This window comes from Syngnathus leptorhynchus, chromosome 1 (assembly GCF_054491065.1).
Source record: "Syngnathus leptorhynchus isolate UIUO chromosome 1, UIUO_Slep, whole genome shotgun sequence".
In the NCBI taxonomy this organism is placed as follows: Eukaryota; Metazoa; Chordata; class Actinopteri; order Syngnathiformes; family Syngnathidae; genus Syngnathus; species Syngnathus leptorhynchus.
In genome coordinates, this window is record NC_141195.1 from 16187010 (window position 1) to 16199222 (window position 12213).

General features: G+C 43.6%; 1 protein-coding gene across 1 annotated transcript in view; it reads right to left on the reverse strand.

Moving 5' to 3' along the window:
- The window catches only part of plxna3 (plexin A3), a 32000-nt gene extending 21689 nt beyond the window's left edge, over positions 1-10311 (reverse strand). The window contains exons 1-6 of the mRNA XM_085912092.1: positions 10064-10311; positions 3708-4065; positions 3436-3626; positions 2547-3094; positions 1642-1806; positions 1367-1549 (exon numbers count right to left, since the gene is read on the reverse strand). Of these exons, the coding sequence (XP_085768218.1) occupies positions 1367-1549; positions 1642-1806; positions 2547-3094; positions 3436-3626; positions 3708-4015 (1395 nt within the window). The 5' untranslated portion in view covers positions 4016-4065; positions 10064-10311. The remainder of the gene's footprint in view (positions 1-1366; positions 1550-1641; positions 1807-2546; positions 3095-3435; positions 3627-3707; positions 4066-10063) is intronic.
- Positions 10312-12213: the final 1902 nt, after the last annotated feature.

Here is a 12213-nt window from a genome sequence, read left to right on the forward strand (position 1 = left end):
GTGTGTGTGCACGAGTGTGTGTGTACTGCAGATATGTTTTTGAGAGAGTTTAACTCATGCCAAGAAGACACGCACACACATATGCACATACCCACACACAGTCACACACACACTGTGCTGGGTAAACATTTGTTAGTGACCAACAACTTTTCAGCGCATGTCGTGAGTCACATGACAGCCAGATCATCATGTACATCAATCAAATAAGAAATACGAGAAAGATTTCACCCCGTTTCCCCTTTGCAAATATAAGTGCGAGTGTGTGTGTGTGTGGTCAGTACAGCGTGTCTCCTCTCTACCCTGTGCTGTTTGTTTTGAAAAGATGTGTGAACACACACACACACACACACACACACACTCCCACAAACATACACACTCATAGAGCCAATCAGCCAACATTTGAGTTCTCTCACTATCTCTCCATCAAATTCAGTTACTCTATTACTGTCTCCTATGCCCCCCACTCTCCCAGACCTGACATCAAGATGGGTTGGCGCATTTGTTTTGCGGTCTGCGCACACACAGGAAACGGGAGCTGCGCACATGCACGTTCAGTCTTGTGGATTTTTCAAACATCTGGTGTTGTGAAGAGAACTTGTCCATTGTTCCACTGTGACACTAGTAGTAATCGGATTTATTTTGGCAGTATAATTTATTCATTCATGTCATTTTTAGCAGATTCCGTAGTTCAACGAGATTGTAATATTGTGTGTCTATATGTGTTGCTGCACTGTTTGCGTTCAAATAGCCATTAAAACAGGAAATAAAACACCACCACATTGATGCTATGCTCAGTCTAAGGTATTTCCCATTAACGTTAGCATTAAGCAGGCGACCTTAAAGGCAATGCTATGTGGTTGTTTTAAATACACGATAATTCTCTTTGTTTTTGGTTTAATATAACAATAAACATTTAACTGCAAGTATCATTAAAACAGTTTGAAGCCACTTTTTTTCTTTTGAAGATTTGTTCACTATGCCAAACTGCTGTTTGCTGTTAGGCGAGTTGAGTTGAGTTCACTGCGCTCTTATTTCAATATTTTGCTTACAAGTCAAAAGAAAAAAAATGTTTATCTGAATGATGACTCATATCACGAAAAACTCGAAGTAGGCTCATTTTGGATCTGAAGAGGCCGCTGTACTACAGAATCTGGAGATACTGATCCAAGTTAATGTTTCAAAAAAGAAACTGTTTCAAAGCTTGTTTGGTATCAGAAAACTAAGGAAAATACCATAAAGGAAAATAACCTCGTTGTCCTTTGAGGTTTTTTATTTTAAGGCCATATCACTCAGGCCTAGTCACTAGTGTGGTTAGAGTTGAATACATCAAATCCATCAAAATTATAATCCCCAAAAAAGAACTCACCTTCTTCAGCTGGCCGCTGCGTGTCCCCACAAAAACCACCGTGTGCTCGCCGTATGTGTACGCCGCCACGGCGCCCATACCCTCCGTGCGGTCCTCAAACAACGGACTTCCTTCGATGACCCGCAGACCCCCCAGTGGCTGATTCAATACCAGACCGCAGAAGTCGTCTCCAATCTGCTTTGGCTGACAAAAAAACAACATACAACAGCTCTAACATTGTTTTTTTTTTTTTTTTTTAAGAGGAGTGTCGTTTGATGAGATATGACGTGACTTACTGTATGGATGCAGGGCAGCTCCTTGTTGAGTAACCACGGCAAGGAGAGGCGGCCTTCCCCACGGTAGCAAGAGCGTATTCGCTCTCTCATGGCCAAGTTGATGTCGTGCAGCGTGAACAGACACAGGAGGGTCTCTCTGGGGGGGTTCGAGCGGTTCTTCTGACCCTGAATAACGTACACACGTGCGAACAACCAATCAAATGGAGTGACATCATCTGGAGGTGAAGCGTGACCAAGGCAATCAAATATGTAAATAACTTTCCACGTCCCACCACTAAAATGTCCGACATTCGAATTTAAAAGTGTGATAGGCCAAAGTGTTCATTAAAAATGAGACAGACCTAACATGGAATATCATTGTAAGCCACTGTACTCTAACATTATGCCTAGTTTGAAGATTTGAATGCGTTTAAATATAGGAAAATGAAAAACTGTACTGAAATAATGATTCAATTAACATGTGTTGAAAGTAATGACTATAAATTATCTCAAAATACATGTTTAAATAAAACTGTTCTTATAGTTAAAATTGGGACCGTCATTTCAGTTTCATTCATTTGAGTTGACAGCACGTGGCAAAATGGCCGCCCCCAGAAATGGATAAAAACGGGTGGATTTTTGCTACTTAATTCATATGAACACACAACATTAACCAGAATGGTGTGCTTAGACAAGTGGGGCCATAAAAAAATAGTGTAAATCAAATGTTTGACTTGACTTCCCCTTTAAATGTAAATTACAACTAAATGGGTGAAAGAAAAAAAATTTTTGTCCTTGTATGTTTGAAGTAAGTTGGCATTACAATTTCAAGCAGTTACTGCGAAGAACTCTGCCACAAACAACAAACTGTTTAGCATTAGAGAGACATCGCAAACCTCATTTTGACAATCACTGCAAAAGGTTACCTGAGAGAAGATGACAAACAGAACATCGTCGTCCTCCGACAGGCCAAGTGCCTGAGCCAAGCGACGTCCCGGTTTCTGTTTGTAGGCTGCCTGGACCAGTCGGTACTCCACACCGTCTTTGGTGCATCCGAGAGGAAATTCCACGTAGGAGTAGAACTCTGTGTCATTGGAGCACATCCTCACAATCTTGGAGGTGAAAAATTTCTCCCCGCCGGCATCCATCTGCGTCAGCTGTGTGTCTAGCTGTAGCGTCAGGAAGTAGACGTAAGTGCGGCTGGAGAAGCCGTAAACATAGTAGATGTCGAAGGCCGGGTAGAGGGACAGCGTGTCCGAAGGGATCTTGATCTGCGATGACACAAACTCGTCCTGGTAGACCAGCGAGAACATGTTAACGCTCTCCTCGTCGTCCACCAGCTTCCTGCTGGACAGCGTGGGGAAGTACTCCGATTTTCCGTCGATGGCGGCTCCGATAAAGAGGTGACTGCCTCGCTTCGCCGTTTTCTTTCTCTTGGGGTCAGTGGTCCAGTCGTCCTCACCGACAACCACACCTAGAAAGAAGGGTTATAGTTACCATGGTAACACCTGCTGACCAACACACGGGCTTATCCTAGCCGACCTTCAATCGTGATTTACAGTTCATTACCATTATCCGCCAATGTGACCGCACTCGCTGATGTCACCTACTGATTTCACTGACTTTTAATTCCGCCTTGATTCCATTATCTATTCCGCTGATTGGTTGCGGGTGAGTCGGAGCCTATACCAGCTGAGTTTTTGTAGATTACACGCTGCACTGTTTCTTTTGCCTAGTCCTTTAAGACAGTCATGACACTTGCCCCTGATCTGGCTTCAAAACCCAAACAGCGTTTTGACAGCTGCTGGCACCTACCTGCCATGCCATCAGCCTCTCTGGCACCAGACAAGTAGTGCTCCTTGCGGTGGTGAGGCTCCCCCAGTTTGAAGAGGTCCTCCAGTCGGAGGAACTGGCACACACCCTGCCAGATGGATCCACATGCCACCAGCCTGTTACCAGTGTAGTCCACCAACAGCAGCTTGTTTACGTTGTCCAAAGAGTCCAGGCTGGAGAAATACACAAGTCAGTTGACAGACAGACAAATACACAGACACACAGACAATTGTGGCCCTTAAGGTGAGACAGACCGGTGAGCACAGGCCCTGACGCTAGGTGGGGGGTAACACTTGGCGTTGTCCTCCACCGGTCCGGTCATGTGACTCCTCATCTCGGTCAGATTGGCCGACAGCTTGAGGACTCGGTTGACGGCTCCCACGAAAACCTCGCCTGTCCTCTTGTGGACGGTCAGGTGGGTGAGGGAGGTGTCAAACACCCGGTACGCCGCTCTGCCACCTGCCGCCACCAGGGGGGCAGGCGGTGCTGCCGGAGCACAGGGGAGGAGGCGTGGCCAGGAGAGCAGGAGGAGCAAGAGGATGGGGAAAGGAGAGGGAAGCATGGTGGGAGATGGACCAGACGGGAAAGGAAGGAGGGCTCAACAGGTCATGACTGCAAAAAAAAAAAAAAAGATTGTCGGCATTAGTAGCAGTGACAGTGAGCAATCATAAAAAAAAAAACATCCAACTCAATGTAATAGCATCCATCCTTCTTTTACATCAGAATTTGTTGTTTGTGTAGGTGCTATATGTGACTAAATACATACTACACAAATAACAAGTGTGACTGGAGGTTGATGGATGGTCAAATGAAATTGAAGAGCACTTCAGAAACACACACACACACACACAGGTCCATCTGCTCGACCCCTCCTCTCTGGGGTTCCCCTCAGCCCGGCAGGCTAATTAGTTAATGTGCTGATCTTTCACTGCTTTCTTGGGCTTCAGTGTGTGTGTGTGTGCGCCAATGTGTGTGCGCTGCCATGACTGCTGCGCTGGACCAAAACTTTATTAAGGTGGCATGGTGGTGGATTCCGTCTCATTAACCACTAATCATGTCGACGGCGATGCAAGCAGGAAGCAACGGCGTACATATGCTAACTAGCGCATCAGCTAAGACAATAAGCTTGCTAGCTTGTGGCTTGTTTTTGCATCTGTTACTGATGCTTTAATCCAGAGGTTGGCTTGGGAAAACTTTAATGCTCAATTAGACATTTTAGAAATGGGACCAACAGACCAGGTCATTAAAAAAATAGATATATTTTTTAATGGTATTATTTAATACCGCTATAATAGATCTAATCATGCGTATATGTAATAAATGCTAAGAATCATGTCATTTTGTCCATTTTTGAAGCGCAAATTGTTAAAAAGATGTTTTTACAGTGATCTTGTTGTTTGGAAGTCCTAGCAACTGTTGCTATAGCATCAGTAAGCAAGGGAATGATTAAGGTCAACAAATGAGACCCACACAATACAAGCACATCAGTACAACACACTGTTAGCATCAATCCAGGATGGGTGTGCTGACTTTGAGCATATATACAGAATAAGTATGCCGATGGCTGGATGATATAGCCCAAAGATAAAATAATCTTTTTCGACACAAATTGGATGCTAAGAATATGTAGAAGCCTTGTTCGGTGCTTGGCTGTGATTGGCGACTCGAGTTTGTGGGGAAATGACTTTCAACACACCAGTTGGTGTGAGAAGTGAGTATCAGGTGTTCAAATTTGTGAACTTGTTACAGCTTGCAGGGCTTTCCTTTCACACAAAATACATTTAGCCAATATTCAAGTTAATATTCCTATACATTGGGAATAACATTGGGAGTTACCTGCTGCATTTGAACGAACAATTTCAACTGCAAATGCACTAACGTTGTGATGCAAATATCATTTATAGAAAATAATGTGAAAACATCATGGAGAAATCAATGTATTCAAGTTGGGCTGGCTATGGTGAGGATGACGCGCTTACAACTACGTATTTAACATCTTAACCCAGCTGGGTGAGACAGACGGTCGCCCCACAGCGCCTGGGTTCTTTTCGAGGTTTCCTCCTTAGAGGGAATTTTTCCTTTCCTTCGTTGCCAAGTGCTTGCTCATGTGGGATTCCGTTGGTTTTATTTAATGTATTAAAAGTATGGTTCTTGACCTGCTCAATGTGTTAAGGGTCTTGAGATAACTTCTGCTGTGATTGGCTTGACTCCCTGCACTTAAAATGAGCCAATTTTACCCATGGCAAAATATTGAGACTAAACCCTGCTACAAATAGTGTAGCAGTTGTGAAAACCTGCCAAAAACTCCCTTCCACAAATGTTGATGATTGCTCATATCAATATTTCAAAAGCCATAATGTACCACAAATTCCCCCTAAATGACAATTTCATTTCAAAGTCATCTCACGGCATTAAAATTGAAAATAAACTGCTAGTTTGACAGACAAAGCTTGTCTTTCAGTCGAGATCATTCCTTACCACATTCCCAATTAGATGGGGCTTTTTGGTGGCATTTCAGAAAGAGCACAAAGACTACAAACAGGTGAGATTTTCCAGCATAAAGGGGCAGGGATAGGGTCTCCAGAAATGAGAATGAGAATTTATGAATAGTTGAGCTCAAATATGTGGGTGATTACTGTATGCTAAAAACAATTGTCAATAATTCATGATAACTGTGGTACGTATTTTGACAAAAATGTCACAGATGAAGAACTCTTAAAATGCACAATGTCTCCTTGAATAATAAAGCTGTCTCTCTCTCTCTCTTTCTCACTCACTCACACACACACACACACACACACACACACACACACACACACACACACACACACACACAGTCCCGTTGCAGGTCAAGGTTCATGAAGAGCGGAAAAGAAAAGGGCCAAATGATTGTTTCCTTTCAGTTGTCCAGCACATCCTGTCTTCAGTATGTGTATGTGTGTGAATTGTTAAAAGTCTCACAGCACTGACAATAAGCATGCAACCAGATGAACTTTGACCCCAGCCACCTGCAACATGTGCTCTCGGTTGAGAAAACAAATGCACACAAATGCAATCGATATTACATAACTGCAGTGACATCTTCCCCTTAATAATGAGATGATGAACATTCTAGCGAGCAGATAAAGGAAATCTCATTATCACTGCTCAAATGTCATCATGACAGCACACACGCAAACAATCACATGCAGTAAATTTCCAATCAATAGGCGCCAGGTTACCTTTGGTTGGCGGAACGTCAAAGCCTCTCTGCTAGCCTAAATACTAGAAACCTCCATAGACAACTTACATGATGTGGAATCTATATATTTCCAGGTTCAAGTCATGTTCAGATTCTATGTGTTGCCATAACTATCAAATCTTCCCAGGCCTTCATACTCGGGACAATGCCAAATAGACATAATAGAAAAGGCTGTTGTTGTTTTTTTCTTTACCAATTTGAACCAATCAGTTTCCAGATTCAATAAACAGTGCCAGCGAGAAGGCTCAGCATTTTTCCATCCTCTGTCTTCTGTCAAGAGCTACTCAAGTAGGATTTTCCCTAATTAGGTAAGCTGGTGAATGAGTAAGAAGAGATGATAAACATGATGGACATTATTAAAATGTCATTTTCAAGGCACATTTTTTTTTTCTTTTAACTGTACAATGTGAAGATTATGCTTGCAGCCGGATGAGTTACCTGGTAAATTATATATTTGGCAGCAACAACTAACTGGGTAGCGCTGACTGTATCCAACACAACTAGTGAAGGAGGAATGATTTCGAAGGAGGATTGATTTCGTATTATTTATTTCACATTATGTTTTTACATTTTTGTCATGTTGTTTGATAAATAAGTAAAGCCAGTTGCTCTTGTAGTCACAGATTCAAGTTATTCTACTTGTTAGCAGTGCAACAAGCTCCCAAGACGTGCAAGAGGTTTTTCAATGTAATGAGGGCTAATGATCGTTTCGAAGACAGGGTGTAAAATAACGTTCAAAAAGCACTCATAACAAAGTGAATGATATACTTTGAAGTTATTTTTTAGCAAATTTCTTTATTTGTATTAATTAACAAAATTCTCGAAGAAGGCTTGCTGGAGGTCAAAATGTATTGTGATAAACGAGAACAACTAACAATCGATCAGAATCAGTTATCTTTGTTGTTGACATTCGCGTTGAACGCTTTGAGGTCGGAACTGGGAAAATCCGAGTGAGATAAATCCTGACTTCCCACCCCCTTGGAATGAATCATATATGGACTATTTAGTGTGCAGATATAGAGTTGAATGTCGTAATGGATGACAAGCAGATATTGACAATTAACTGCTTTGATCACTAGGTTAGTGGCTACTTGTTTCCAGAAGTTACGGGACGCACACACAATTTTTAACCATCCACAATCTCAGAGAGTATATTCCCAACCGAGGAAAAAATTGTGTTTGAGTGAAAGCCAACATCAAATTTGCACCGCCCGCCACCGCCAGAAATTGAACGACTACCGCTGACCGGAACTGAAATTATGGGTTTATGTGCGCCCCCCCCAGCACTGGCGGGCTGCTTGCCACCCCACCATGCTAAGGCGGGCTCGACGCTGAGCCCAATTTGGGTGCGTAGGCACCCAAATTCCACAATGAGGCGACTGAAATGAATTATAGGTTGTACAACCAGCCTGAGTCTCCTAGATTCTAAAAACCATATTCCTAAATATTGAAGCTTGGGGTAAAAATGTTCCCGAGTGCACTCTGGCCAAGTTCCATTGACTTGACTGAGAGCTGCAGCCAAAGCCGCCTCATCGGTCAATGGGCTGACGGTTGTAGCCCCGCCTTGGGGGAAGCGACAAATTTGGAACGAGGCGCAGGTAGCGGGGGCAACGTAAACAAAAGTAAGGTCGCCCAACTCGTGGTTAATTCGGCTAGCCACTCAGATCTCTGCCGACGAGCCTGTCCACCTGTGATACCAGACCCGTAACGCACAAAATGGGTGATCTGGAACAACAACTAGCGGGAAATGGCTAAGTTTGGGAGTCAGGACTGTTGCATTTTATCAACCACGGAAACCTGGCAACCCATCCGATTTCCCGAACTTTACTGCAACCTTTCTTGAGGCAAACGGCAGCACAAAGTCAAAAATGTCATCACCTGAGCATTCCAGTAATGCACAGACTACAAAACGTATCACTTCATTGCATGCATTGGTCGAGCGATCAATAGATAATATTAGGTTATGTATAATAACAATAATGATATCATGATTACTATTATTATTATATTGTACAAAAAATATGAACACACAAACAACGATCGCCAAGAAATGCTTTGAAATGAAGACAAAACAGTGCAAAAAATGTCAATTGAATCACAATTACAATTGTTACATTCCATGATTACAAATTGGCATAATCATAAAAAGTAAAAAAAACATGTGTATCAACCCCAAGTTTAATTTATATGTATTTTATACAGTATGCATATCATGTATATACTACTATATCATGTAAGGTATGTGTGTATCGACTGCATGTGTGTATACAGGATAAAAAGACTCACGGCAACCGCAGCCAAGTAGAGACTGTGGAGAAGAAGAAAAAAAAAAATACTGCAATGTCCACAACTTAGAGGCTTATTATAAATGAGCACATGTATTTAGTTGATCAAAACTGCTTAAGTCGCGTGGTTTGAAATGATAACAGGGACATTTGTTCCTATTTTTATGAGCAGTGTCATGTTCTGATCAAGACAGACTCAAGTAGCAATGACTATACTATAATTATTATTCATAACTAAGCAATATGATGACATCATGCAGCACACAGGTTCCCACCACAGACCATGCATCCGTCCGTGGCTCAACCAGAAATGACTTTTCCTTGAGCTCAATGGATCGCTGTTGGTGACGTCAGACGTGATCAGTCACTTTATCGATGATCACCAAGTGGAGTCACAGGTTGATTTAGTGATTGATTAATTGATGAATTGATGGATTGACTGATTGATTGATCGACTGGATCCTTCACGGGGCAATCCGTTTTCATTCAACACTTCAATGCGATGTGACGTGACTTTATTGATCGCTGATAAGCCGCAACACTCCCCTCCCCTCCCGCAGCACATGGAGGTGGAATGACAAACATGGACCAAGCCTTGGTCTCCCCCAACCCCTCGACCCCCCCTTTGTTCTTTAATGGATCAGTGTCTGGAGTCCCTCTGCTTGGAGGACACCCCCCACCACCCCACTCCTCACACACACACACGCAGATACCTCCCCCTTTTTATCCCAGCAAACGGACTCGCACAGGCATTAATGGTCTCTTTAACCTCCTCCCTTTTTTTAAGGGGGGGGGGGGTGCCCCGTCCCCCACCAGGCACGAGGACACCAACGTTCCGCGTGTCGTGGGTCAAAGCGAGCAGCCCCACCTGGGTTAATCGCCTCCCTTCCTCTGCTTCCCAATGCAATGGAGGGGAAATGGTGAAAAAAGGCGCACAAAAACACAGCACAATATGAGCGTGGATGCGCGCGTGGAAGCGAGACACCGTCATCCAATGCAACCCCCCCACGCCTCACCTCCCTCTATTTTCCACCCCCCAACCTTTCCCTTTCCCACTACCACCACCATGAGTTAGCGGACGTACCTGGAAGCAGACAGGAGGGAGGGTGGGGGGTTGGAGGTCCAGTTAGCTCGTGAATCCAAAGTGTCTCGTGTTGCGTTCTCCTCTCATGAAGGCTGCACGAGACCAGCCGGTACGGCAGAGATCAATCGCAAAACGGCTCCGGGGCTACTGGTACCGGTAGCGACGACAACAGGGCGGATAATCCAGAGGAGAGAGATAGACAGCGACGGCCCGCCTGCTCGTTCACACTCAACCTGCTTCGGCACGGCTCGGCTCGGCTCGGCTCTGTGTGTGTATGTGTGTGAGCGCGTGTGTGTGCGTGTATGCGCCCCCCCCCCCCCCCCCCCCCTCTCCGTGGAACATGCCACTCCTCTGCTCATACAAGGGGGAGTTAAGTTATTTTGCTGAGACATATTTCATGATATACTATTTTAATGATCGATAAATTGCAATACGACATTCCATGTGTCTTGCGTGAAGTGACGTCATATTTAACTTAAACACGTCACTTTCAAGGCAAAGAACCTCCCCCCCAAAACTGCGAGTGAATGGTACGCTCCATCCAGATTCTGCTGTTTTCCCCCTCTTTAAGCAGATGTGAAGAGAGGGAGCGAAAGGGAGAGATTGGTGCAGCACTTTGGATGGAGAAAGCAACATGGACGACACACACACACACGCACGCACGCACACACACACTTTCATCACACATGAATATATAAGGAGGACAGAAAAATGGATGGATGGACACATATATGGTTCCTAAGGTGCAGAAGACCTTTGGTCAAAGTGTATAAATAGTGATGATGTCACCAAAGACAGAAAGCAACACATTACAGCGCAGCATATTACAAGTCCAGTTCACTATGTCAAACACGCCCCTTAGTGGCTGTGCAGTGTATAGAACTTTTTCAGAGTCAAATGGAAATAAAAAGGTTGAACCGATTGAAGTTATACCTAATTAGTGAATAATGGATGGTATATTTCCCTGACTTGTGTGCAGCCAAGATGGATTTAGTTCAAACAACCCTTACCCTTAGTTCTGACCAGACTGAGTGAGATGATACTTTCTTGGAATGCTGATATCTTTGGTCAGATGAAGCAGAGTATGGATAAGGACAAATAATGCCCTCATCCCCAGCCAATGGCAGGGCAATTATGTATCGATAAAAATTGGACCATTCATTGGGAAATGTCAGCGCACATGCGGTCTGTGGACACCAGTAAATGTCAAGGTGCATATGCATGACAAACATTGACACCAAATTCATCCTTGTTGACAAGTTAGAGTCCTTGGTCAACTCATCTAATAGGATAAATGCTCATTAATATTCAGAGACTAGGTGCTAATTAAGATGCTAAAATCTGCTTCATATTCATCAGCATGGCTATTTGCTAAGATTAGAAGATTAATGTTCTTCAATATGGGGGAGAGGGGTAATTGCTGAATTATGGTATTAGATTTCTCTGTGCCAAAGGGATTATTTGTCATTTTTCCAACAAATAACGGACTGGATGTCAAATAGTACACGCACATTTATACCTATGAACAATTTCGGGTCTTTATTAAAGCTAACTTGATAACATGTTTTTGAAAGCAAAACTGGAATGACTAAAGAGCTGCTATTCAAACCAGCAACCTTTTGACTGTAGAGTTGGAAAGCATGACTCTGTCTCAGCCAAACTCAAACCACCCTTTTGGATTCGACTGCTGACTCAGGCATATCCTCGATCATCATCATAGTCCAAAAAACATATTAGGTTTATGCAAAGATAATAAAATGTGTATGAGTGCGTGGGTGTGTGCTGATTACTATGACAACTGCCTCTTCATCAGTGATGACTGATGGGTCACATGGTCGCAGGGTGTGAGCCAGCAGAACCAGCAGCATTCCTCGGCGGAGGCCCCGGCCCAAAATAACGTCTGCTGACTTTTAAGGTTTCAACATTGAGGCCTGTAATCATTCCACCGCTTCTCCCCCCTGTCATTTTCTTCACTTGATGTTTTCATTTTTTTTCCACTTTAACACACGCGCACACACAAAGAGGCGGGCTGAGAGGAAAAGAAAGATGGCCTGGAAAAAAGAACCACAGATGAGGAATGCTTACTTCTGTGGTTGGAAGAAGCAGGAAATGACATCGTGACAAGGACCGCTACTTCCCATGCAACATGG